At 42.5% G+C, this 22,170-nt stretch overlaps 1 protein-coding gene across 2 annotated transcripts in view; it reads right to left on the bottom strand.

Annotated features, from left to right (window-relative positions):
- WDR47 (WD repeat domain 47) overlaps positions 1-22,170 on the bottom strand; it is a 69,904-nt gene that overhangs the window by 22,832 nt on the left and 24,902 nt on the right. Inside the window, exons 2-7 of one of the 2 annotated variants that reach the window (XM_029062899.1) lie at positions 14,575-14,741; positions 13,178-13,261; positions 9,690-9,774; positions 6,523-7,325; positions 3,484-3,607; positions 1,083-1,261 (exon numbers count right to left, since the gene is read on the bottom strand). In XM_029062899.1, coding sequence (XP_028918732.1) covers positions 1,083-1,261; positions 3,484-3,607; positions 6,523-7,325; positions 9,690-9,774; positions 13,178-13,261; positions 14,575-14,732 — 1,433 coding nt within the window. In that variant the 5' untranslated portion in view covers positions 14,733-14,741. Of the gene's footprint in view, positions 1-1,082; positions 1,262-3,483; positions 3,608-6,522; positions 7,326-9,689; positions 9,777-13,177; positions 13,262-14,574; positions 14,742-22,170 lie in introns of those variants that run through there. The other variant, XM_029062900.1, reaches the window with a different exon arrangement.

Genomic DNA, 22,170 nt, shown 5'->3' with positions numbered 1-22,170 from the left:
CAAATCTGACAATAACTCTCCCCACCTTCAAAGTCTTATTGAAGGCATAGCTCCTCCAAGAGGGCCTTCCCTTATTAAGTCCTCATTTCGTCTTATCCCATTCCCTTCTGTGTCACCTCTGATATGGGATTTGTACCCTTGATTCACCTCTCCTTTAGCCCCATAGTACTTACGTATATATCCATAATTTATTTATGTACATTCATGTCTGTATCCCCCTCTAGACTCTAAGCTCATCTGGGGCAGGGGAAGTGTCTACCAACTCTGTTATAGTGTACTCTCTCAAGCACTTAGTACAGGGCTCTGCACTCTACAAGTGCTCAATAAATATAACCGATTGATTGATATCTATCGAATGCCTTTCTAGGGCAAGTATAATACTCCCATCTATTGGAAACAAGCAATGGACATAATATTACTAGATTTCTGATTTCATCCACAACACTTTAATGTGTACATAGGAATATATATTTTGGACTTCGGCTCCGATATATTTGCACTAATGACTTTCCGCGATTGAAAAACACGCTCACTTCAGAAAGATGACTAACATCTCTGGAAATGGAAGCCCCTCAAGGGTAGGGACCTTGCCAATTACTTCTAAAACTGGTTCACAAGCTTTTATAGGGCAGGGATAAATAATGATATTGGGGCAGAATTCACAGTGATAGACTGGATAATTGGAAAATATATTATTTTCAAAAATTCAATAAAAACAAACGAATGATCCAGAAAGTAATCAAAATGGATCAAAATCATTTGATCCAGTAAAGAATCAAAATGGGGAATGGCTCGCTAAATATAGGGACAGGGAGTGGAATCTGGGTTGATCGCTATCTTGAGGAACAGGACAGGCAACTGATCTGGGAGATTTCAATGCAGATTATTCTGGAAGCCTGGGGCCAGACTAGATGATCTCTTGAGGACCCCTCACTGGTCCAGATTCTAATACTTTAGACGAACTATTTGGGAACATAATGTACACTCAAAGTTCTATACATCAGTAGTCCTTATATGTATTTTAAAGTGGTCATTTTATAACAAAAGAAAATTTTTAAAATGTAAAAAAAAAAACACCCAACCTATTAAGAAACTGCTCTGTAAGATTCTGTTGCTGGTCAGCTCCGTCTTCCTGATTTACACCTCCTTCAAGTAACATTTGTTGGTATATTTGGCGTTGTTGTTCCTTCTGTTCTAAGTGCTGTTGGTAGCGCAGTCTCTGCCTGTAATATTCTTGAAATTGCTCTGTTGAATCTCGAAGCTTAAAAACATTAGAATTAAGTGATTCAAATACATTCTTTTTCACTCAAACCCCAGTAAAACATACACCTATTTAACCAGTTGCAGTTACTTCCAAACACAATCAAATATCCCTCCTGCCCAGGAGTATACTTAGGCACTGGCTTAAAAAAAATATCTGAATGCCCAAAATAAATTGGATGCTCTATAAAATACTCAATTAGACATCTGGGCCAATTGTGTTTAACTTAAATATAAAAATTCCATAATGTGACATTATCAAGAAGGAAAAAAATTCAGAAAACCTTACTTATCCAGTTTACTATTTAACCTCTGTTAAAAATAGGAGAAGGCAGGGCAGAATTTTAAGCACAGCTGTTCGCCAAGGCATCTAATCTAGAAAAATGCCTGTGCAAAAGCCGGAAAAGGACATCACATACATCAAGGCTTCACTGCTGAGCAATATACACTGGTCACTTTTCCATTATATTTCCATTCTTCTTTCCTTTCCAGGCATTGTGGTGTTTCTGATCAGCCCAGAATCTCTGGCAGTTCTCTGGAGCCAATGGCAATGACTGCCATGCAGAGTCCCCATTTCAAGTATTACACTGACTGCCATTATTTGGTATGGATCATCAGAAGAGCCTACTCTCCAACAATATTTCTCAAAGGCTGAAGAAAAAACTATATCTGTATTTTTAATAGTATCAATTAAGTGCATGCTACATGCCAGGGACCATACTAAGAGATAGGGTAGATACACGACAATCCCATGCGTGGCTCACAAGTCTCAATTCCCATTTTACAGATGAGAGAACTGAGGCCCAGAGAAGTTAAGTGACTTGCCCAAGGCCACACAGCAGACAAGTGGAAAAGCCAGGAAGAGAACCCAGGCTTTCTATATGGCCATGCCACTTCTCTAGTCTGCTTGATTTGGTAAAATATTACAGTACCGTATCCTACTGACAATACCACAATACCATTTGTTTCCCATTCATTATATTTATATAGGTTAAAAAAAAAGTAAAAACAAATGGTCAGATTGGATGAAAGATAAAAAATGATTCTTCTCTCAGCCAATTCGTTATTAACTACTCTCTGTGGAACTTATAGTCATCGTTCACCCTTTGGGAAGTAGCAACTCCAAAAATGATGAACACATGTTTAGGAAGACTGGAAAAAATGTGCAAACAATCTGAATAATATGGTATCTTTTCTGAAAAATTCTAACCCAAATGTTTTACCTTGGCGATTTTAAATTGACCAGTTTTTCCCTGCCAAGAATTCAATTTAAAATAAACACTAAAAATCCTCACAAAAAAAATCCAGATACCATTACCTCATTTTGTTTTTGAAGATAATACAGATTCTTAAAAAAAAAGAAGAATCAGGTACCCTTTCTCCTAACAAAACTTGGATAGAAGGTAGTATTGCTCTGTACCATAAATATATAATAGTATATAGCATAATACATCATCTTTGTGCTATTTATCTCTTTAGATGTATTTTCACCCACTCTAAGGTCCTTAAACATTGCTTACTCCTTGGGCTGCAGGTTACAGATAACAACCCCAGTTTAAAAGATATTCTTATGTTCTATACTTTATGAGCTCCTCTTCTCCCTCTACTCCCTCTACCACCTCCCCCTTACCTCTCCGCAGCTAAACTCCCTTTTCCCCCTTTCCCTCTGCTCCTCCACTTCTCCCTTCCCATCCCCACAGCACTGTACTCGTCCGCTCAACTGTATATATTTCCATTACCCTATTTATTTTGTTAATGAATTGTACATTGCCTTGATTCTATTTAGTTGCCATTGTTTTTACGAGATGTTCTTCCCCTCGACTCTATTTATTGCCATTGTTCTCGTCTGTCCATCTCCCCCGATTAGACCGTAAGCCCGTCAAACGGCAAGGACTGTCTCTATCTGTTGCCGACTTGTTCATTCCAAGCGCTTAGTACAGTGCTCTGCACACAGTAAGTGCTCAATAAATACTATTGAATGAATGAGTTGCGAAACATACTTAGCGCGTGAAAAATAGTGATTTAACATAACGTTAGATACTACCATTCTCATTTACATTATTTTAAGAAATGCCCTATATAAACAACTGCTTTTCTCCCCTGAGTTACAAGAAAAAGGGAAGCTCCAACTCCCAAAGGGAGAGAAGAAATAAAAGTCAACAAAATACAACTTTTTAAAATGGAGAGCTTGGAAATTTGCTATTTAAAAGGATAAACCATTACCTCGTTTCTTTCTTGCTTGACTGGTCCTTGATTTGGGGCTCCAGGGGCTGGCTCTTTTTCTGAGACTGAACTCTGTCCCAAGGCTTCACTGCCAATGGGTTGTTGGGCCTCCACTGGAGTATCACTATTCCAACATCAAGGAAACAAGAAAAAAAGGAAAGGAAATAGTTGGACTAAAAACAGTGTGAAAAGAGCATTTCTGTATGAGAGAAGCATCTTGAAAAAATTCATTGTTATGGTCATGTTTCCATAAAATTTATAGAACGCTATATAAGAGTAAAAAAATAAAGTTACAGCATCCAAGTGACAAATCTAATTTTATAGCCAAAGCCTAAGGGAATACTTGGTGGAGAAAATTCTAGAACAGTCTCTAAGCCCTGTTCGTGAACAAGACTTCCAAATCCAAATGCTCAGGTTACCTGACCCGACAGGGCCTCAATAACGTCATGAGGTAGACCAGGGAGGTGAATGAGTGAATAAGCAACCGCGGCCACTTGGATGTGATCGGGTTAGCCACGACAAGACTGCACTCCATCTTGTCCCGGGGTTGCCCTGTCCAGTTCCCTCTTTTTCTCCCCCTTCCCTAACAGCCCACCACTGTTTCGGCCCATACCACCCTGCCTTGAGGGAAAGAGAGCAGAGCAGCCATCTACGTCCTGGGAGGAGAAATTCAGTCGGGGAGAGAACATGGTGCCCATAAGCAGCCGCCCTGACCATCCCACCACTTAGAGAGACCTGAAGTAGCAGTACACTGTAGTATGCTCCTTCTGGGCAGGGAACATGTTTATCACCTCTGCAGTAAGCACTCAGTAAATACTACTGACTGATTAGCAACTGACATAATTATTTTTATTATTACCACAATAGGTGAACTGGTTTAGAATAACTTTCCCATCAAGGTTAATAGTACCTCTTCCCTGTCTCTGAAGCCCCCAGCCCCGGTGTGAATCTTGGCTCCTCTCTCTCTCAACCCTTAAATGCAGTCTGCTACCAAGTTAGTCAATTAATTGACCAATGGCATTTATTGAGCAATTACTGCGTGCAGAGCCCTGTACTAAGTGTCTGGGAGAGTACGATACAACAGAGTCATGTTCCCTTTCAGTCTAGAGTGGGAGACAGACATTAATATAAAATGACTAAATTATGTACCTAAGTGCTATGGGGTTGAAGGTGGGGCAAATATCAAGTGCCCAAAGGGTACAGATGCAAGTGCGAAGATGATGCAGAACGGAGATGGCTTAATCGGGAAAAGCCTCTTGGGGGAGATGTGACTTTAATAAGTCTCTGAAGATAGGATGAGTGGTGGTCTGGCATATATGGAGGGGGAGGATGTGGGAAAGGGGTCGGTGGTAAGAGCGGTCTGAATGGAGTCAAAGAGAAGGAATCCAAATGGTAAAGGGTCGAGGAGGGAGTTGGAGAAAAAGAAGTTGAGGCAGCGGGCACACATAAGCATCTGAAGAGTTGGGAAAAGAACTGGACAGAGGGAGATGGAGCGAGGGACGGTGCAGCGGGATGCAGAGAGGATAATTTTAGGAAAGGGGAGACATTTAGACCATGAGCTAGAATGTGAGCTTGTTGTGGGCGGGGAGTGTGCTTGATGCTATACTGTACTCTCCCAAGCGCTTAGCACAATGCTTTGCACACCGTAAGCGCTCAGTCAATAAAATTAATAATGATAGTAATAATGTGAGTGTGTTGGGAGGCACAGAGTGAGCAGATGAGGCAGTCAGAGAGGGAAGAAGATCAGAATAGGCTCTTTTAGAATAAGGAAAAGTAATGGTAATAGCAGCAAGAGCAGCATTTATTGAACACTACGTAGTTCACTGCACTCTACCAGGCCTTTGGGAAGCACAGAACAGTGAAGTCATTTGCTCTCTGTCCCCAAGGAACATACACTCTTAACGGAGAAGGCACACATAAAAACATTTATAGCACTGTCAAAACACACGACTTAAGTGGAGAGCTAAGGAGGAGGGTGCACATAAGTTCAGATGTTCTAGAGACGGATGAAGGGATGCTATGGCAAAGGTTAGTGGAGAAGGTGGGTTCTTAGGAGGCATATAGTTGTGGAGAGAGCTATGGTCTGCCTGATGCAATAATAATAATAACTATGGTACTTGTTAAGTGCTTACTATGAGCCAGACACTGTACTAAGCACTGGGGTGGATACAAGCAAATTGGGTTGGACAAAGTCCCTGTTCCACGTGAGACGCACAGAGTCAATCACAACTTTTCAGATGAGGTAACTGAGGACCAGAGAAGTGAAGTGACTTGTCCAAGGTCACAAAGCAGACCAGTAGTGGATCCTGGATTAGAACCCATGATCTTCTGACTCCAGACTTATACTCTATCCATTACACCACACGTCTTCATGTACTTTCCCAAGCACTCAGTACAGTGACCTGCACACAGTAAGCGCTTAATAAATACAAATGAATGGATAAATGAAAGGCTGATGCAACAGTTTAGCCGAGGCATGATCGGAGCTTGTCCCAGAGTATGGTGGTCCTTTGTTTGAAAGGAAAGGGCAGATCCAGGAAATGTTATGGCTTTAGGCGGAGCGTGACAACAAAGAGTCAAGGACGACACCAGGATTGGGGACTTCTAGGATGGAGGAAAGAGGGAGGAGTGGGGTTAGGAGCTAAGATGAGGAATGGTTTTAGAAATAGTGGGTTTGAGGTGCTGAAGACGCTTAATTGAAAAGGCTGAAACAAAACCCACAGTCCTGGTTGCTCTCCCATCTACTGTCATGTGTGACGTTGGCAGAAGCTGCTTTGGCTAGGCTGCATTGGCTGTTTTCCCTAGTCTGTTTCTGCACTTTTCTACTAAAAAAGATAGTCTGAAAATTAATTCTTAAAAGTTAACAGTCATTTCTTACTCCTTTCTTTAATATTTATGAACCGATTTCATCCGTTGGTTATCAGAAATTCCAAAGATTCCACTGCATGCATGTAAATAATGCAGTCAATGAATTTCAGGGCTTTTTTTTTTTTAATCAAAACCTAGAAATTATTCTTGTGACTACCTGAAGACACTTACCGCTCAGGTGACTCTTCATAAATACTGTGACATTCTGTATTCTCAAGCATGAGACTTCTAGTGAGATTTTGCACCCCCGGATAATGGAAGTTGGCAAAGGAGTGTGACATTGGTGAAGTTTTGTTTCCGAGGTCTGAGATCCGTTTATCTTGACTGGCTAATCCGCAAGTCAGCCCATCTAAGGCAGGGTTCAGAGAGCGGGTCATGTAGGCGTCAGCTGACTGAGGCCGTCTCATTGGGGATGACGGGTAAGGAGAAAGCTTGCTGATAAGCGGTGTCAAAAGATCGGCATACGCCGCTTTTGTAGGTTTCAGAAGCTTATCGACGTGAATGTTCAGCATCTTTTGCTCAAAAGCACAGGAGAAGACAGTAGATGGGAGATTCTGAAGCCAGGACAGTAAGCTCAGATCCAAATCGTCACACCCGTTGCCGCACAAAAGGTCGATGCCGAGCAACACTTCGCTTTCAGTAATTTCTTCTCCCGTGGCTTTACTCTGACAAAATTCCACACAACATTCATAGAGTAGGCCTTTCATTACCAGCTGAAATAAGCGATTATTACTGGCTTTAAAACCAGCTTCGCTAAGCTTCCTGTCAGCGGGAATGAACTCCGCCACCATGACACAAGCCTCTTCAAAACAGTGGACCCGGGCAGTGCTGGGATTCCAGTCCTTGAATTCTGCATGATTAGTTAGGCGAGGCAACGTCAATAGCAAACAGAGTTTGCTGTAATCATCTTTAGAAGGACAGTATTCTTCTAGGGCATGTAGGCACTGCACCGCTTCCTGCATGGTAAATTCCAACTAAGGGCAAATATCAAAATCAATTTTAAAAACTGAAAGATAACCCACATATATTTAAAATTAAAGTTACTTCCTACATTGCCAAGAACTAATCTTCTACAGAGTAAAATTATATACTTTTTAGAAAACATAAACATCTCCTATTCTGGCTTTCACGCTAGCACTTCAGCAATGCTCTTCTCTTTCGCAAAATGTTCAATCAAGTGATTTGGTAAAATAGAGGATAGTCACTAAGGTGCAACTCAGGCTAAAATAATTATTTTCATGGATGTCAGTGTGACTCAGAGTTGGTGTATGTAAAAGCTCTGGACAAAGCTGAGTAGTAGGTGAGATTCCACTTGCACATGGCATTTGGGCAGGGAATGTTACTGTGTACTGTTGTACTTTCCCGAGCGCTTAGAACAGTGCTCTGCACACAGTAAGCACTCAATAAATACAACTGAACGAATTAATTTGGTTAAACTCTGAAAGAAGGTGGTCACTTAATTTTTGGTAGAATGGATAGATCTTCTTTCACAGTAAAATAAAAGATTATTTTTGTACCACGTAATCGTCAGCATTGATAGCTGAACTCACCAGAAGAGAGTGAGCCCACGACAAGGCAGCAGGGAGAGGGAGTTAATTCACGGAGAGCCAACTGAATGCAGCACTTGGAAGAGTGCAAGTGAAGTAAGAGATGGTCACAAGTGCCTTAGCCTTCCTTTTCCCCCTCTTCTTCTTCTTTTTTCTCCTCCCCTTATAACAAGATTTAAGCCTGCTGTGACCCACATAACTACCCCACCCACGTCTCAGTAAAACAAAAACTGTGTTAAAACCGGGCAAATTATGAGAGCAAATATGGTCATTTTCTTCCATCACTTATCGTCACTGGCCATTTCAAAATGACATCTGAAAGTATCCATGAGTCATCTATTTTTTCATCTTCATCATAATCATTATTACGAATTTTTAGAATACTGGAGCTGTACCAGGTGCTACATTCCTTTTAAAAATGACCCATTAAGACATCTTGCCAAATGAGATCTTTGTCCTACATAACGCCTTTCATTCATTGACATGTGAAAAACCAGTTACTTTCTTGGTACTAGATATATGCATAACAGAACTGAAGTCTATTCCGTTCAGAAAGGTAGTAATCTCTCAGTCAAAGTTTCCCTTTGGCCTTGCCCACTTTCCCTCTGCTCAGCTGGCAGACCACTGCTCTTTCCATCTTCAAAGTCCTTCTGAAATCACATCTTTGATAGGAGACCTTCCCTGAGGAAATGTTCTTCCTTCCGATTTATATCCCCTAGCTACCAATTCAGCACTTCAGCACTGTGCTCATTTGTATATATTTTTTATTACCTGTAACATTATTTTGTTAATGAGGTATACATCCCCTTGATTCTATTTATCGTGATTATGTTGTCTTGTTTTTGTCCGTTTCCCCCGATTAGACTGTGAGCCTGTCAATGGGCACGGATTGTCTCTATCTGTTGCCGAACTGTACATTCCAAGCGATTAGTACAGTGCTCTGCACATAGTAATGAATGAGGGAATGAATGAATGAAATACCTGGGTACTCACACCACCCAACCCCTACTTTTAGTGCTTATATACATATCGTCATACTCTATTGCTTTCCCCCTGCTTGGAATATATTTTAGTATATGTCTTCCCCAATACACTGTTCAGCTTGGGGAGGGGAGGGGCTACACCTATAAAACTATTTGGATTCTCCCTGTACAATGCAGGGCCTAGGTAATCAACAAATACTGACTGAACACAAACTGTCTGCAGTGCAGAACCCCTAATCTGATGTTTTAACATGCGTGCCTCTAAACTGAAACCACTCCCTTTAAGAAGATAGTACTTAATGGTCTATTTGTTACCTAATTTCCCATTTTCTTATTTTAATACCAAGAATATATTTAAATAGTTTGTTTTAACACTCAAAATATAATAGGCTAACTAGAGTGAAAACATCAACTAAACTCTTCTCTCCTTGGAAAGATCAAATTAAAATGTTGATTTAACCAACCCACTAACAGGCAACAAGGAACAAAATTCCAATCCTACTGGCTTTTCATGGTAGTTCATGGTAATCATTTGGCTCTTCTAGAAATTACTGTATAAACTGTCACTATCACCTTTGTTCAAGTAAAGTTATGGGACTGAGTATAGGGGAAAAGGGTCGATTTTAATTTGTATTTGCAAAAATCATAGATTTTAAGTTGTACTTGCAAAAATCACGTTGGAGAATCTTGCCACCCCTCTACCCATCATGCCAGACTGAGGCTTTGCCTCTTCTTTTTAATTTTCATGAACTGAAAATATATAACTGCAAACAAGACTGGCGCAAACCTTCAGGAATAAAAATCTTACATGCTGAGGTTCATCTTCAGCTGACATTGCATTGTTCACACATAGGGCTTCTAAAAACTTCTGCTTCAGGATAATATAGCGAAACCTATGAGCAAACAACAGTGGGAGGTAGATAAAGAAATAGTACAAATAATAATTGTATCTGTTAATGATATTTGTTAAGCGCTTTCTATGTGCCAGACACTGTTCTTGATGCTGGGGTATATACAAGATAATCGGGTTTGACACAGTCCCTGTCCACGTAGTTGTTATCCCCATTTTATAGCTGAGGAACCGAGGCACATAGAAGTTAAGGGACTTGCCCAAGGTCACACAGCAGACAAGTGGCAGAGCTGGGATTAGAACCCATGATCCTGTGGTTCCAGGCCCGTGCTCTAGCCACTCTGTGGCAAGCACCACACTAAAGTGACAGGGTGTGCTCGTTAAAATAGGCTTCGTGGCTTACATTATAATAAAACACATCATAACATTGATTGTTGTGTACATGCTGAAATGTGTTCATTAAGAGAAGGAAAGATGATTGAGGATACAGTAATCAGGCTTTTCCAAGATCAAAGTCCCCTTAGGGAATTTGGGTTTTCTCACTTTGCTGAGAAAATTAGTGTCCTCTCCTCTCCAGGATCAGAAGAAGTGGGAGGAGGGTGTGACAGTCACTCAACCTAGCCCTACCCAAGGCGGGGAGAAACCCAGAAAGAAACTTTTTCGGTTGTTTTTTATGGTATCTCTTTAGTGCTTACTATGTGACAAGCAATGTAAGCACTGGGGTAGATACAACTTAATCAGGCTGAACGCAGTCCCTGTCCCCCATGGGGCTCACAGTCTTAGTCCCCATTTTACAGATGAGGTAACTGAGGCCCGGAGAAGTGAAGTGACTTGCTGAAGGTAATACAGCAGGCAACTCTGCCAGGATTTTAACCCAGGTCTTCTGATTCCCAGGCCCGTGTTCTTTCCACTAAACCACCCTAGTTCTCTCACTCCCAATCTCTGCTCCCTGAGGGAAGGTTAACTGAAGAAGGTACCAGACCTTTTAAGCAAGTCACCTGGAATGTAGGCAATCAGAGGGAAGGACTGGAAAAGGACATGGTGGGCCAGGTAGTTAGGGAAGGACTCCCTCAGCCATTTTGGGGGCAGAAAGTTTAAGCTGCAATCCTGGAAGGGCACATGTTAGGATATGCTCGTTCATTCATCAGTGCTCCTGGTTAAGATATTCAGAAGTTTTAGGGTCTTGAATTCAGGACTCCAGACAAGTGAGGCTTCTATGAGAAAAAACTGGGAAGATCATCAGGAAAACTACCCTGGCACCCAGAGATCTTAAGGAAAGGACTCAGAGAAGAGAAGCCTGGAACCTGGGACTCTTGGAAAGAATTACGGAAACGCACAGAATGTATGCACCATGATGCTGAAAGGAAAAAAGAAAGGATCCTGGGGGGAAAGGGAAAAGTGGTAGACAAAGGAAAAGCCAGTAGGATTGGAATTCTGTTACTTGCTGCCTGTTAGTGGGTTGGTTATGCTTGCAGGGCACCCATTGAAATCGTATTCAGATCTCTAACCGGCGTGTCTGCCTGCAGTAGGGTTCCTTGAGCTGGGGAAGTCCGGGTGCCTGGGAGATACATTTATCGGGAATGCTAAGAGATACTTTACTTTGACTGATTGATGGGGAGACAGCCCTTTCATCCTGAGCTTCCTGTAGTCAACCTTGGGAGGGGGGACAGCTGGCTATAAACCAAATGATATCCCTAAGGTTCAGAGGGGGTGCTAGGGTGAACAACAAGGGGTTCAAGATTGGGGTTCACTAAGCAGGGAGCCCCAAATTCTGTTCATCCCAGGAAGGCAAGAACAGGAGGGCTTTAGGATCCTGATGACATGGAGTCCAGGCTCTTCTCAGTGACTTGATAGCAGGGATTTAGGGCTGAGAACCCCTGGAGCTCTCACAAGGTACAAGAATGGTCCTAGCCATTGTCCATGGTCTCCCTGCTAGCTTTACTGCTGCTAATACCACTGCTCCCTCAGGTCATGAGAAGCAGACATTAGTCCCAGAAGCCTTAGGGGTCCTCTCCATGCACCCCACTAGATTCCCACCTTGTCCTTCTCTATCATCTTGATGTCCCCTCCTTCTCCTCCCTCCACCTCCCTCAGTGCTCTGTTTCCTCTGCACACAGGGAACATGGAGTCCCCTCTAGGATCAAGGGAGATGCAAAACAGGGGGAAGAATGGGAGGAAGAAATGGCAGCAGAATCTTGTCTCGACTACTGCAATAGGCTCCTCAATGACCTCCCAGCCTCCAGTCTTCCCCCTCTCCAGGCACACCCTCGCCTGGAATCCTCTCTCAAACCACCATTCTCTCCATCTTCAGGTTCCTACTAAAATCATATCTCCTCCATGAAGTCTCCCTTGACTATTTTTCATCTCCCCACACTATTCTCCCTCCCTTCTGCATTACCTCACACTTCAATCCATACCCTCTAAACGCTTTATACTAACCTCTCCTCCACCTCCACAGCCCTTAGGTGCATAATGTCTTTGTCTCCCCCAATAATAGACTGTAAGATCCTCAATGACAGGAAGCGGGTCTACTAAAACTACTGAATGCTCTCAAATGTTCAGCACAGGGCTCTGCACACAGTAAGTGCTCAATAAATACTACTGATGGCCAGAGGCAAGAGCACTGAACTGCAGGAGCCTCCTTTAAGAAGTGCAGTCCCCATAATCTCTCCCTCCCCACTTTAAATATATAATAATATTGGTATTTGTTAAGCGCTTACTATGTGCAGAGCACTGTTCTAAGCACTGGGGTAGATACAAGGTAATCAGGTTGGCCCACGTGAGGCTCACAGTTAATCCCCATTTTACAGATGAGGGAACTGAGGAACAGGGAAGTGAAGTGACTTGCCCACAGTCACACAGCTGACAAGTGGTGGATCCGGGTTTCGAACCCATGATCTCTGACTCCCAAGCCCGGGTTCTTTCCACTGAGCCATGCTGCTTCTCTACAATATATGCATCTAACAATACCAAAAAGTCAAAAAAACCTAGCTCTCAGACTTCAAGGGGTCAAAATTAAAAAATAATTACAAATATTCATCTCTTAGAAAAATTAAGTCATGGATTTCAAATTTAAAACTGATGTGCCAAATAGTCCCGAAATTAGAAAGAATCATCAGTAAATCATCAAGCTGCTTCTCTCAATTTTTACTGTTTACTGGAGTTTCTGCTTGCTTTCTTGTTCCATTACTCTGAGTCCATCAATTGCAGCACCACAATTAAAAAAAGGAAAGAGGTATCAAGAAATGTTAATCGCCTGAACCAAATCTTGGCAAATCATTTCCTTCATTTTTTGAGAACTTAAATTTTGTATCACAGAGGACAGAAACTTAAGCTTTTTATAATAGAAACTACTCTTAAAAATCATCTTGAAGCTTCCCAACTCCATCAGCAACTCTTAAATAAAGCTATTGGCAATGGCATGAAAATTCTAAATACAGTTGTACCTTTTTTTGTCAAACTTTTCCATACATTCAAGAGGTTGAATGAACTGAAGAACTTCATCCCACTGTCCATCAAGGATTAGCTGTCTGAATGAAAAAACAAACATATTGCAATTAATAACAACAGTGATGCTATCACTCATCATCTACCAAGATAGAGCACGACCCTGAGAGTCAAAAGGACCTAGGTTCTAATTCCAGCTCTCCCACTTGCCTGCTGGGTGACCTTGGGGAAGCCACTTCACTTCTCTGAGCCTCAGCTACCTCATCTGTAAAATGGCGATTAAGACTGTGAACCCTCTGCGGGATACGGACTGTGCCCATCCTGATTACTTTAGATTTTACCCCAGTGCTTAGAACAGTGCTTGGCACATAGTAAGCACTCAAATACCATTAAAAAAAAGTACTTACTAAGCCTTGGGGACAATACAAGAGGGGAAGCAGTGACCTAGTGGAAAGAGCACAGGTCTGGGAGTTGGAGGATCTGGCTTCAAATTCCGGCTCTGCCATTTGCCTGCTGGGTGACTATGGGCAAGTCATTTAACTTCTCTGTGCCCAAGTTTCCTCCTCTGCAAAATGGGGATTCTATTCCTACTCTCTCTCCTCAGATTGTGAACCCAATGATGAACAGGGACTGTGCTCGACATGATTATCCCCTATCTACCCCACCACTTAGTACAGTACTTGGGACACAGCAAATACTTAACGAATGCCACCGTTATTATTATGAGTCCATCAGACTGGAAGCCTAGAGAAAACAAATATAATCATAAAAGAGCTACTCCTGTAACTCTGCATATAATTCTGATCACCATATCTTAGAATGGACAGAACAGGGCAGGAAAGGGACAGGGGAGGGGGACTAAAATGATAAACGAGAAGGTGCAGTATCTCCACAAGAATAGACTGAAAATATCAGAACTCTTCAGTCTTGAAAAGATGACTGAAGAGAAACACGATTCAAGTCTGTAAAAATATGAGACACACAATTCAAGTCTCTAAAAAAATGAGAGACACGACTCAAGTCTGTAAAAGTAGGTCAGGAACAGGTGAACACTGACTGTGGTTGCCAATGCCCACAATTTCAGGGTGAGGTGAACCACAGAAGCTTGAAAGTCTGAGCTCAAACTAACATAAAGGAAGAGGCACTTCAAACGCTGGAACAGAAGCAGAAGGATATCATTGTTATATGAACTTGGGTAGGTAGAAAGTACCAAAGATTTCTAGAAAGAGTCTGTTCATAGCAAGGATGAGTGTTATAAAATGGGTTATTAACAGGGAAAGCTTGATTTCAAGGCTAAGTATATCTTCTGTCACAATACACTGAAATTTCATCCATGGAATTCAAATCACTTAAATCTCAGAGTACTTCTATGAGGAAATAAAATCTTAAAACATACCTCAGAAAAAGCATATCATCTGAAAATAGGCCATTTATGACTCCACTTTCCTTCTCAAGAGCCAACATGCTGATATGAAGCTTCTTTGAATTCAGGAAATCCAAGATTAATTTAATGATCTCAACCTCTTTAACATTTACTGTTTCTTCAGCCGTCATGTTGATGGTCTAAACATTGAAAGGGAAAACAAAATTTAAAAAAAAAAACCGGATCCATAATTTTTTGAAGATTAACTGTCTAGAAACTAAACAATAGTTTAGACTGTAAACTCCTTGTGGGCAGGCAAAATACCAATTCTACTAAACTGTACTCTCCCAAGCGCATGTGCTGTGCAAACAGCAAGAGAAGTAAGGTCTAATGGAAAAAGCACATGCCTGAAAGTCAGGGGATCTGGATTCTAATCCCGGTTTTACCACTTATCTGCTATGTCACTTTGGACAAATAACCTAGCTTCTCTATGCCTCAGTAACCTCATCTGCAAAATGGGGATTAGGACGGTGACTACATGTGGGACATGGACTGTGTCCAATCTGATCAGCTTGTATCTATCTCCATACTTAGTACAGTGCTTGGCATATAGTAAGTGTTTAACAAAATACTACTAACAAAAAGAGTAAAAAAGCAAGTGCTCAATAAATACCACTGATTGACTGACTGATAATCACAACAGTGCCTAACAGCATTTCAGAGCCAAGTGGACTTAAATCGTTAACTTGGGTTGAAAATAATTTTAAGACATCAAAAATGCACAATTTATTAAGTGGCCTTAAACACAATGCTGAATAAAGCAAATTAAACTAATTCAGCTCCTGGTCTCTAGGAACAGACAATCTTAGCATAAAATTAATATCAGTGACAAAATAAATTAGAAAATGCCAAGTTTCAATCACTTTTACAGGATAAGGATATCTTTGTTGCCAATGGGGTACTTCAGAGCATTTCATTTTAATTTGATTTTGGAGAGCCCTCCGAACACAATTAAGTACAATAAATACACGCAGTTTTGCCATCAACAAAAGGGGAGAGCAAACTGTCTGAAGAACACTTTGGGGAAGGGGTAAGATGCTACCTTCCTTTTGGTGCAGGGGGTAAAAAATTTAAACATCCTTCCTATATGGGAGGGCCTTGAAGCTCAACACTCTCCTCTCCAGTATTCTCAACTCAGTCACTCTCTTGCTTTCACCTTGGCAACCCCGGGACCTTCAATTTCATCACTGTAGATGACACCACCAATCTTCTTGTTTCACAAGCCCATAACCTTGGTGTTATCCTTGACTCCTCTCATTCATTCATTCATTCATCCAATCGTATTTATTGAGTGCTTACTGTGTGCAGAGCACTGTATTAAGTGCTTGAAAAGTACAATTTGGCAACAGATAGTGACAATCCCTACTCAACAATGGGCTCACAGTCTAGAAGGGGGGAGACACAACCCACATATTCAATCCATCAATAAATCCTGTCAGTCCCACCTTCACAAAATCGTTAAAATCTGCCCTTTCCTCTCCATCCAAACTGCTACCACATTAATATAATCACTTATCCTTTCCTCCCTGGAGCATCAGGCTCCTTGCTGACTTCCCAGCCTCCTGTCTCTCCCCACTCCAGTCCATACTTCACGCTGCTGCCCGGATCATTTTTCTACAAAATTGTTCAGGTCAAGTCACCCCAATCCTCAAAAAACTCCAATGGTTGCCCATCCACCTCCGCATCGAACAAAAACTCCTCACCACTGGCTTTAGAGCACTCCACTACCTTGCTCACCTCACTACTCTCCTTCTACAACCCAGCCCACACACTTTGCTCTAGGGCTAGCCTTTTCATTGTGCCTCGGTTTCGCCTGTCTCGCTGCTGATCCCTGACCCATGTCCTCCCTCCCTCCTCAAATCTGACAATTACTCTCCCCCACTTCAAACCCTTATTGAAGGCACAGTTCCTCCAAGAGGCCTTCGCAGACCAGTCCCGGTTCCCCCCGATCCCTTTCCTCTTCTCCCACTCCCTTCTCCATCACCCCTGATTTGCTCCATTTTTTCTGCCCCTTTCCCAGCCCCATAGCGCTTACATACATACCTGTAATTTATCCATTTGTATTGATGTCTGTCTCTCCCATCTAGACTGTAAGCTTGTGGGCAGGGAATCTGGTGCTGTACTTTCTCAAGCGCTTAGTACAGCGATCTGCCCACAGTAAGCACTCAATAAATACCATCATATGAACTTCCTTCTTCCAAAGTGTCTAGTGCCCCACCTCCTCTCTCCATTACTCCCAATAACATCAGAAACTATTTCATCAATACGAGACAGGTGATAGGAAATGTGAGACTGCAGAGAGGAGAGAGGTTGGGGCTAGAAAAGTACATTTGGGAATCATCTGCACTAGAAACATGGAAGCGAATGAGTTCTCCAAGGGAGTGGGTGTGGACGGAGAATAGAAGGGAACCATGAACTGAACTTTGAGGGCCTCCCACAGTTTGGGGGTGGGAGGCAGAGGAGAAGCCTCTGCCGCCCACCTCCTCACCGTCCCTCGGTCTCGCCTATCCCGCTGTCGACCCCTGGGCCACGTCCTCCCGCGGTCCTGGAATGCCCTCCCTCCTCACTTCCGCCAAACTGATTCTCTTCCCCTCTTCAAAACCCTACTTAAAACTCAGGCCTTCCCAGACTGAGCTCCCTTTCTCCCTCTACTCCCTCTACCACCCCCCCTTCACCTCTCCGCAGCTTAACCCTCTTTTCCCCCCATTTCCCTCTGCTCCTCCCCCTCTCCCTTCCCATCCTCACTGTACTTGTCTGCTCAACTGTATATATTTTCATTACCCTATTTATTTTGTTAATGAAATGTACATCACCTCGATTCTATTTAGTTGCCATTGTTTTTACGAGATGTTCTTCCCCTTGACTCTATTTATTGCCACTGTTCTCGTCTGTCTGTCTCCTCCGATTAGACCGTAAGCCCCTCAAACGGCAGGGACCGTCTCTATCTGTTGCCGACTTTTTCATTCCAAGCGCTTAGTACAGTGCTCTGCACATAGTAAGTGCTCAATAAATACTATTGAATGAATAAGATGGAGTAGTGGCCATTGGTTTTGGCCAGAAGGACGTTGGTGGCTTTAAAGAAGACCATTTCTGTGAAAGCGAGGGAAGGAGAAGCCAGACGGCAGGAGGTCGAGGAGAAAGTTGGAAAAGAGTCAGTAGAGAGACAAGTGTAGACAAACTCAAGGAGTTTGGAGAGGAGTGGTAGAAGAGAGCTGGAGCAATAACTGGAGGGAGCCGTGGGGTCAAGGGAGGGTTTTTTTAAGATAGGGGATTTCGGACATGCTTGAAAGCAGTGGAGAAGGAGCCACTGGAAAGTGAACAGTTGAAGATGGTGGTCAGAGAGGGAAGAAGGGAGGGGGGCAACTGCTGTGACAAAATGAAAAGGGACGGAGTTAGAAGCACAGGTAGAGGGGGCAGAATTTGAGAGGAGACGGGTGATCTTTTCAGAGACAGCTCAAAAGGACGGGAGAGTAAAAGAGGGAGTTGGAGGAAGAGAGTGTAAAGGAGCAGCATGACCTAGTGCATATAACATGGGCCTGGGAGGCAGTAGGGCCTGGAAGGCAGTAGGTCCTGGGTCCTAATGCCAGCTCTGCCGCTTCTCTCCTGTGTGATCCTGGGCAAGTCACTTAAATTCTCTGTGCCTCAGTTATCTCAGCTGTAAAATGGGGATTAAGATTACAAGCCCCATGTGGGACAGGGACTGTGTCCAACCCGATTTGCTTGTAACCACCCCAGCACTTAGAACAGTGCCTGGAATAGAGCATGTGCTTAGCAAACATCACTACCAATTATTATTATTATTAGGGGAGATTTCAGAGAGGCCATGCCTAATGGTTGCAATCTAATCAATGAACTACATGGTCAAATCATTAGGGACAAAAGTGGATGGACATTGGGAGGCAGGGGGTTTGAGGAAGGAGTTAAAAGTCTGAAACAACTGTCGTGGGCAATGAGCATGGGACTCAACAGGGATGGAGAAATACCATTGCTGGGGAGATAAGAGGGAAGAATTAAAGCAAGTGAAGATACAATGGGATGGATGAGTTTGGCCTAGTGTCTAGATTTCTGCCAGCAGAACCCCACAGGTCCTGTGTGAGAGAGGAGGAAGCATACTGTGGAGATGAACAATGGCTGCAGGTTGGTGGTACGAGGTAGATGAAGGGATAAGGGAGTGAGGTGAGTTTGGTAGAGAGGGTGACGTTGAGGGGTGTGGATTTGTGTATCCAGAGAAGGTAGGGTTGGGTAGAGAGACCAGATGGGGCCCGATGACTTGGAAAACTGGAGGGGGTCAAAAGATAGGGGATCACAGTGGGGGAACAAGACAGATTTGCGGGGCAGGGGAATAAGGGAGAGTAGGAAAATCAGGAAGTAGTGGTTGGAGAGCTGAATTTTAAAGCTAAAGAAGTGTGTTCTTAAGGACTGCTCCCACAAGGACAGTGCATTCAAGCGGAGAAGGTATGACTATTTTTAGAAAAATATGGCTATGTTTTGTGCATTTAGCATTTAAAGTAGCAAACTTCTAGTCAGTAAAAATTTGTAGGAAACAATATTGGCTGAACTACATTACTAGAATTTTAATAACACTGAGCACCTGACAGCACTGCACTGAGGAGTGCTTAGAACAGTGCTTGGAGCATAGGAAGCACTTAACAAATGTCATCATTATTATTACCTGGGGAAGTCCAACCAAGTAAGCCTACATGATCACTGCCCTGAAGAATCTTACAATCCAGCAAGGGAGACAGCAACTAAAATACATTATATGGACAGGAAGAAGGAAAAGGGAATCTGTACAAGAGTTAGTGCGTATGTGTTAGAGTTGGAAAAATATGTACACCAGTGCTTCAGGAGGCTCTTAGTACAGTACAAACTAGTTTTGAGGGGGGCAGAAGTTACAGTTGGGGTGAGTGGAAATTAATCTCCCATCCTTCTAAAACACCTCCAGAGTTCCCAGCTGAAAAACAAAAGCATTGAGAGTGGGAAAAGAAAAGGCGGGGTTCAGAACTACGCCCTTGGCTCTTGGTGACCGTGTAAATATATCTGGAGAGTGTGCCAAGCATTTTGTATACCTTCAATTTGGTTGCGGTGGCGATTATACAAAGCATCTAAGGGATTAGAAAGCTCCCTGGTTGACTTAGCATTGGAACTTTCCTTTTCTAAACCTCCTTTTCCAATAGCACATTTGTTGTTCAAGCACTCCTTTACATTTTAAAATGATGGTATCTGTTAAGCACTATGTGCCAGGCACTGTTTTAAGCGCTGGGGTAGATACAAGGTAATCAGGGTGGACACGGTCCCTGTCCCACATGGGGCTCATAGTCTTAATCCCCATTTTACAGATGAGATAACTGAGGCCCAGAGAAGCGAAGGGAGTTGCCCAAGGTCACACAGCAGACACGTGGCAGAACCAGGATTAGAACTCAAACTGTTTTAGATATATGTGGATATATTTATTTAAGTGTCTGAGTCGTTTCCGATATATGTGTATATATAACCTAAATATATATTTCATAAACATATTTTTATGAACGCTATCTTGTGTGTTCGAAGACTACACTGCTGATTATAAATTTAAGGCATATGTACCGGTACAGCTAAAAAGATGAATAAACACTTGTACAATGAATGTATAATCATCTCAAAATCATCAGAGAGAAGATGATCTTTTGCTGGGCTACTAAAGTGTTATTTTTAATTTGAATTACTCAACTATAAACAGATTATTTCCCATGCAATTCGAAACAGCAGAACTCTTACAGAATAAACCACAAATCTCATGACTTTAAGTATCCTTCTTTAATCATGAAACTGAAAACATCTGGACATATCAGAAGCAAACACTAGAACACAATCATTTCTCTCCTAGAAATGACAAGTCTTCTATCCACAAAGCACCCTTGGGAGTCCTGAAGTGGGGAGTCTAAAGCCATCTCTCCCACTCCGATTTACGCTTCATTTATTTCACGGCAATTCAAAGGACATCCACTGCCCAGACGGCAGCGCTCGGTGCTACCACCTGCTACGCAGCCTTTCAATGTGGCTTTTTCAGTCACACTACCAAAGTGTCAAGGGACTTGAGCAGCAGCAGCAGAGCCACAATGAAGAGCAGAATCTCCACCAGCTGCTGAGGGGACCCCGTGCCTCTCAGCCTCAGGATGTCCTATAACATCTTTGATTGGGGTGCAGGGGAGGGATACATTCTCTCTGCAGCACAACTTCAATCTGGAAGTATCCCCAGAAGGCTTAATACCACTCTAAACTAGCCCTGAGAAGACAGAGTCAGGCTTAATAAATGAGAAATGGTATTAACTGTAATTTTTCAATTTTAGTGGGTAGCCCAAGTCATGCTACAACAGCACACTGCATTCTGTTTGCCAGAGCAATTTATTCATAAGGTAAGAGACAATGGCACTGAGAAGAAAAAAGCTAAATCAATCAGGAAAGAGGGTAGCAGGGTGGCCAAGTGCTAATCCACTGTGCTCTGCCACACAGCTTTGAATCCCATCCTTGTCGTTAGGGTTTTCCATTAGATGTCTGTCTCCCCCTCTAAGCTTTGTCTACCAACTCAGTTGTGCTGTACTCTCCTAAGTGCTTAGCAGAGTGCTCTGCATATGGTAAGTGCCAAATAAATGCCACTGACTGAAAAAATCTCTCAATGTGTCAATATTTCTAGAGCAAACTGGTGACCTGTAAAAAAAAAAAAATCTTTGGAATTTTCATTAATAGTCGTTACTGAGGTATTCTGCCCTTAAAGAGCATTTGGAATTATCAGTGAAACAAAAGGAATTGTGGCCAGTTGTCCTTCACTTTCAAAGAGGCCTACTGATGATCCTATCAATGTGACAAGCCTATTCATGCATGCAAAGATGACTAATAAGACTGATGCGTGACTGACACACATGGTCACGTTGTTCTATTTAAGGACAGAGCCTACTATACTGATGGGCTTCAGAATAACAATCTGAAGCAAAAGAGTACAGTTGAGGTATTTTATTTAAATATTTAACATTCCAATTGAGAGCCAGCTTTCCTTTCCCCCAATTCTTTTCTTGACTCTGCAGCTGGATTCTCATCTCTTTACTCCTTTGAAATCACTCTCTGTAAGGTCACCCATGATCTCCTCCATAGTAAATCAATGAGACCCATCTCTGTCCTAATCCTCAGCCTACCAAGATGTGTCCATTCACAGAACCCTGTCCCCCAAAAAAGAAGGGGGCTGTCCCCATTTATTCATAAGAGAACTCTACCATACTCCAGAACCCCCCGGCAGCACACTCCTCTGATTCAGAATATGATCGAAGAGGACACACCATAAGAATGAGAAAAATTCAGCTTCAGGAAACACCTCTTCTAATTACCAAGAATATCTTTGTTTCCAAAGCTACCTTCCAGCCCAATTTTGGAAGCAGAAATGTACCCATGTATCTCATTCACATAACTTTGGATCCCAGACTTCTTTCCCCCAGATATGTGGATCCTCTAGACTGTAACCTTGTTGTGGGTAGAGAACATGTCTATCAACTCCATTATACTGTACTCTTCCAAACGCTAGTACTGTGCCCTGCACTT

Source organism: Ornithorhynchus anatinus, chromosome 4 (genome assembly GCF_004115215.2).
Source record: "Ornithorhynchus anatinus isolate Pmale09 chromosome 4, mOrnAna1.pri.v4, whole genome shotgun sequence".
Lineage (NCBI taxonomy): Eukaryota > Metazoa > Chordata > Mammalia > Monotremata > Ornithorhynchidae > Ornithorhynchus > Ornithorhynchus anatinus.
This window is presented reverse-complemented; position numbering and strand designations above follow the sequence as displayed.